The following is a 6653-nucleotide window of genomic DNA, read 5'->3' as shown; positions in this document are numbered from 1 at the left end:
GTTTGAGCAGAGACCTTTTATAGATTCCAATCGCCCTCTGTCAAAGTGTAGGTCCCAGTCCTAGCTCACTGTCACACTTTTAAATTTGAATTGCAAGTACAAGTGGGTCCCGTTTCTCATAATCCTTTCCAGCCAATGTTTGCCATGTTAAGTATGAGTGAGTGCAAGAAATACAGGTCTCGGCTTCAAAGATGGCTAAAGGTTAAATTAGTGCTTCTTGTCTTGAATTGATGCATTATTTTCAATAAAATTATCACCTTTTTTTTTATTTTTGTAATTATTTTTTCTATATTTTTCTGAAAACAGTCTATATTTATATATATTTTTTCTATATTTATGTAAAAAAATTTTTTTTTTCTAAAAAGCTCTAAATTTAATTATATGATCATAAATTCTAGCACAAGAGTATATATATATATATATATATATATATATATAATTACCAAAGTTATAAATGATAATAGTTGTCTATCTATAATATAAATTTAAAACGTAAAAAGATGAGTGAAACTAATCTAATCTCATTTTGAATAAACTTTCTCAGCGTGATATCTCACTTTCACTCTATTTTATTTTATTTATTTAATTTATTTCTTTATATATACTTTTAAACGACATTATTTTAGAAATTAATTATTATAGCGACATATACTTTAAAGGAATCTTTTTTTTTTTTTAAGACAGAAATAAGCATGTTTCAGCAAGTTTCCCTTTTTGGTAATTTCCATCTTGAAAAATTAGAAGACAGAATAGGTTCGATACTTATTTTTCGATTGAAAATTCAGTGTCTTTTTTTAGTGGATACTATATTATGATAAATTTATATTAGCAATATGTATATTATATTATATTAGAATATTCTGGTATCTGAGAGGAATGCTTAAATTGGCTATCAAATATCATTTCAGTAAGAAAATTACGGGCCCACAAAACCTTAAACATACACATGAAATGGGCACGTGATTGGGAAACAATTGTGGTTGAGTACCCCTATGCAAAAACGCCTTACATGTGAATAGTGGGCCAGTCTTACGCGTTCCTATTTACTACTCCCCTTATTAATTACTATTTAATTTAATATAAATAGAAAAGCCACCTTGGCATTGCCCATGGCCCACCTGCCACGTTGCATTGCTGCAGTGGAGTACACGTGGTGGACCTCAATGAATTATATATATATATATATATTCCTATTGCTGCACTTGAATTTGTCTATGAATTAATATAACATAATTTATCTATTGCTCACCTCTTTATTTTTAATTTTTTATGACTACTTTTTATTATTTAATTTGAATTTTTCACTTTTTATTGTTAATTAATGAGATAATTCTCTTTTTTTTGTTTTTGTAGTCATCAACTTTTGATATAATTATATGCCTAATTAAAAATTTTGTATGCTTAAATTAAATGAAAAAAAAAATTTGGTGTTCAGTTCAATTTTTTGCCTATTTGCTATGATTTACCTTAATTTGATTTTTGTTTAATTAACATAAAGCTAAAAGAACTAAAATAAAAGGCCTTATATGCTTGATATGCTAAACTAAAGTTTTTTTTTTTCTAATTCTTTTAGAATTTTTAATTTTTTAAGTTTATTGTGTTCTATCACAGGTTTAATAAGTATAAATAAATACTTTAATAATCAAATTGAAGAAGCTGAGATTGTCAAGAAAGAAATGTGATTAATCAAATTGAACACGTAAAAAATCTCGAAAAGTCAATAGTTATCAAATTTTAACTAAAAGAAATGGATAGGGGATAATGAAGTTAATAAACATTTATTTGAATTTCAAAAACGAATCTCAAACTTATAATTGTAGTCGGCAATATAATTTATTGTTTAATAATAATAACTATTATTTCAACCTGCGCAATGCACTTATAAGAGAATAATGAACGTGTAACAAAATGTTATTAAAGTGAACTCAGATCAACTTTATTAAATATTTAAAGATAAAGGTCATGTTCGGCAATACTAACTGGTTTAGTAGCTGTTAATGGTTTTACAAGCTGTTAGCTGTTTATATAATTGTTTAGAGTAAAAGTGTTGGATAAACATAGTTATTTGATTAGCTGTTGAATTTAAAATGATAAAAAGAGACATTTAAATATTGAGTTATAATTTTAACCTATGACTATAGTAGTGAACTCATTATAAAAAAAAATGTCAATTTATAGTGCATAGTCCAATTATATAAATCGAAATCATTATCATTTCTAAAGTGATAATACAATTTCCTCACATATTCTTCTATTAATTCATTATTAAATTATTCTGTTTAAATTTTTGTGTAAAATAATGTAATTTTTTTACTTAATTAATTGTAGACTTGATGTTAATATAAATTAATTAAGGATAATATAAGTTAATTAAAGATAAGGATAAGGACAATATAAGTTAATCAAGGACATAATTGTCATAAAAATTTTAATCAAAAAATGAAAACGCTAAACGTTTTAATAAACGCTATCTTATCCAGTAACAACTATTTATATACTATTTTACTAAATGATATAATTTACAAAAATAGTATTTTGACAAATCAAAGATAATTATATATTTGGGTTCAATTTTATCAATTTTTCTATTCTTATGTATGAATTTATTTTTTCTAATTGAATGTCTAAATGAAATTTGTTTAATTAAGTGCATATTTTTTACCGAAAGACAATTAAAAATATTTAAAATGTATTGGAATTATTTGAACCCGTATATTATAATTGTAAAAAATAAGGAAATTTTGTATCCATAGAGAATTTCTTATCAACTTACATGTGGAATGTTACTTGCCATAACAAGTTACATTGCCAAAATATGGAGCCCTTCTTCTTCATTTTTTTATACATTGCTTTTTATTTTTAATTTTAAACTCCAAATTAATTGATTTTTAATCTTTAATTAGTAATGCTAATTATATATATATGATTTGGAGCTATATTAAGCATTTACACACTAGTGGCAGGCTCTTACTTATGGGTTGTTCACCGGCAGCATACCAATTAATGGTATTGATTGTTTTTATGGTTTGATTTTTTTTTTTTTATTCGTTTTGTTATATTACATTCATTTATTCATTTTAATTCTGAGATTCAATTTAATTTTTATTATTTTAATTAATTTATGGAACTTTATTTGATTTTAAAAATAAGCTTTTAGTTGAATTTATGATAGTTTAATTTAGTTTGTGTCAATTATTTACTTGCATCATTATTTATATTATTATTATTTTATTTTTGTAATTATATTTAATATGCTAGGAGTTTATTATTTATTTGGTTATGATATATATTTATTAGATGAATGGTTAAAGGTATTGCTTATTGTAACTCTTTGTCTTAAGAGTCTCAAATTTTTGTGTTTGACTTCCAGTTATAAATTCTACCCATTTGTAAACACAAATTATCAACAGTGGCATTAGCTCAACAAGGTTGCCCCTAAATGTAATCAATCAATGATTGTAATTATCCTGAAAATTATTGTTGCTGAGAGTACTGGAATTTGAGATCGCTCACTCCTCATATAAATAAGAAGGCCAATTACTCATATAAATAAAAAGACCAATCAGATCATCAACTGATTGACTGCTATTTATGTCATTAATTGCTATTTTATTTATTGAATTATATATAGAAAAATAATAAATTGGTCACTGAATTAGAGTTGACTTAACACATGAAGACTTCAAAAACTAACTATTAAGTTCTCCACTTATGATTCCATTAACATGTTAACCCTTCTGTTCAAAATAGCTTATTTTCAATTAAAAGTAAAAATCTTTTTGATAAAAAAATAAGAGTATTAATTTGCAGAACCATTTAATGCCTTGTAAGAGAACTCCACATTTTGAACATCTCACATTTTCTAGAAATCAATAAAAATATTGAGGGCTGAGGTTTGGATGTTGAGTTGGTGGTGGGTTTAGTGAACCAATTGTAGGTAGGTGGATCTGCTTTTTATCCTTTTTAATTCAAAATTATGGCCTTAATTTTTTTTTTTTTAACATTGAGGAAATGATTCGAATCTGGATGTATTATCAATTGCATCTCCACTTACTACTAAGCTATGATGGCTTAATATGTACTTATATCCCGACCTTTAGAGTTTGTTGCACTTGCACCCTATTTTGAACTTTGCGACAACTATACTCTAAAATGAAAAAGTTAAGAGTGTTTACACTCTAAAATTAAATTAAGGGTTGATTTACAATAAAAATTACATTTTCATGGGATCTAATGAAAAATTCATTTTCTATTTATGAACAATGAGAAATATCATTATTAATATCATTGCCTTTCGATATTGCTGGTTGGTTCAAAATTATAAAGCAAAACTAATTAAACGAATCTTTTAATTTAAATAATATTAAAATATGTATATTCTAAAGATAATGGAGTGCATGAGCTGATGTTAGTTACAACATAAATTCTAAACATTCATAAATTATTCCAAATTCATTAAATCCTAAAATTATCAAATTGTTAAATTTTTTTTTTTCAAAATTTATTTTCAGCTATCATTCTCATGTACAATAAATATATAAATTAATACAAAATACTACATATGTCTATCACCATACATGAACATATATGAACTAAAATGAAAGAAATCAACATATCAATTTTGAAGCCACTGTCCAAACTCGAAGTGCTTTCTACGAATTAACTGCTTTCTATGAAAGCAAATTTTGCAATAATCAATGATGTATTCAAGTGATAGATGAGAGCTATTTTAAATTAATTTTTTTTTCCTTAATAGTGCTGTTCGAGTTTGGATTTAAGTTCTAGTTAAATTAACTCAAGTTCAGTTATGAGTCCCATGAAAATATATTTTTTATTGCAAATCAACCTTTAATTGTGGAGCATAAATACTTTCAATTTTTCATTTTAGGGTGTAATTGTTACAAAGTTCAAATTAAAGTGTAAGCGTAACAAACTTCAAAATTGAGTTATAAGTGCATATTAAGCCAAGCTAGGAATTTTTGTGCAAATTATAACTTAATTTCAATTTTAAATTTGAAAACTAAAGTTCGTCTGGAGGCCTTTATTCATTGGAGAGTTGATCTTGTCAAGTTGGGAATCTCTTAAATGCTGATTTACTTAAGGCAGCCTCACCCGAGTGAGTTCTTAATCTTGGGTTCAATGCATTAAAAAGAAATAAATAAATGAACTATGAGCGGAACTGAGGACTTGAAGATACCATCTTTGAAAGGACAAAATCTCAATATTCAGTGCATTAATGACGAAAATTGGCAAAAAAGACATGAGAATGTAACAATAGCACTATAAATATGGTAAATGTTTAAGAAAGGTATAAGATTTTCCCATTTAAGATATATAAACATGAAAATAAAACCGAAAATCATTAATATTTATTTGGACTTTTCATCATCACCAGAATCATCATCAATCCCATCAAAATTCATTCTATCTGATGCCTGTTTTGCCCACTTCACAATCTTCTCTGCTTCTCTATCAATCCTTTCTTCCTCTTTCATTGCCTTTCTTAGCATCTTCTGTTGTTCTTTCACTGAAAATGAATTCAAACTAGCTAAGAACTCATCATTCTTGCCGCTCCAAATAACGTTACAGTTTTCTTTGTTCTTTTTCTTAGAAGCCCTTTTTGGCGAACACCAAAAGCAGCCAGATTTCGGCGGAGGAGAATCAGGATCCACTGATGAATTCGACGAACCCAAAGGAGAACCAAATGAGGAAATAAAATTTTCAGCCGATGAATTGGCTTTAGATTTCTTCTCTAAACCCTTATTCCCATCTGGGCTTTTTCCCATATATGAATAAATCTCTTCCATTGTTGGAGAATTCAAAGATGATTCCTTCTCCACGAAGAATTTCTCTTCTCTATTCTGTTGGGTTTCCAAGAGAATTTGCTTTTTCTCACTTGGGTCTCTTTTGTTAGGAGAAAACATCTTAATATCATCATCTAAAACAGACCCATGAACTGTTTTGGCAAAATCAATGTTGGAATTAGAGAGAACAGTAGGTGTAGATGTTTTGGGTTTGGGGAGAGGGAAGGATTTGAGCTTTTGGAATCGGGTTTCTAAATCAGTCGGGAGAGCAGAATTAGAAAAATCAGAACAGTTGATTTTAGAAACTTGTTCAAGAACACAGAGTTCTTGAGCTTGAGTTATGAGATCGTCCACTGCTGATTCGTCTGTGTCTGAAAGGTATCCGAAATCGGCCATTTTGCGAGAGAGAGATGAAGGAGTGTCTGTATAGCAATATTGGTGAAGCGTGAAATGGAGAAGGTTTTGGAGCTCTGCTGGCACCGGTAACGGCTAGATGATGCTTTTTTGGCACTCTGTTCTTGGTGTCAATGGGCTGGGAGCCACCTTCATATTTCGTGGGACCTTATGTATGCTCTCCTATTACTATTATAGTAATGCAGCAATTTTATCATATTATTTTTTAAAATTTAAATAATATGATATGAATTTAATTTTTGTACTCTCATGCTTATTTACATTCTAAATTTCAATTTTTTTTGAAAATTATATTTTTATTAATAAATTCAGGAAAAACTTAAAATGACAATCTCGCTTCTATTATACTATTTATTATTAAAAAAGTAGAGTTCTCTCGATTTAAATAAAAAGATTTAAAGTTTTAAAATACTATATCAAAATAGATATTCTTGA

General features: G+C 27.4%; 1 protein-coding gene across 1 annotated transcript; it reads right to left on the bottom strand.

The window, feature by feature from the left end:
• Positions 1 to 5261: 5261 nt before the first annotated feature.
• Positions 5262 to 6351, bottom strand: LOC105632656 (vitellogenin-2 protein). Its single transcript, XM_012215096.4, has one exon. The coding sequence runs from the start codon at positions 6198 to 6200 to the stop codon at positions 5370 to 5372; it is 831 nt and encodes a 276-aa protein (XP_012070486.1). The 5' UTR covers positions 6201 to 6351; the 3' UTR covers positions 5262 to 5369.
• Positions 6352 to 6653: the final 302 nt, after the last annotated feature.

Source organism: Jatropha curcas, chromosome 11 (genome assembly GCF_041381405.1).
Source record: "Jatropha curcas cultivar XTBG-Jc1 chromosome 11, XTBG_Jcur_1.0, whole genome shotgun sequence".
Lineage (NCBI taxonomy): Eukaryota > Viridiplantae > Streptophyta > Magnoliopsida > Malpighiales > Euphorbiaceae > Jatropha > Jatropha curcas.
Note: the sequence above shows the minus strand (reverse complement) of the source record. Positions and strands in the feature narration are given on the sequence as shown.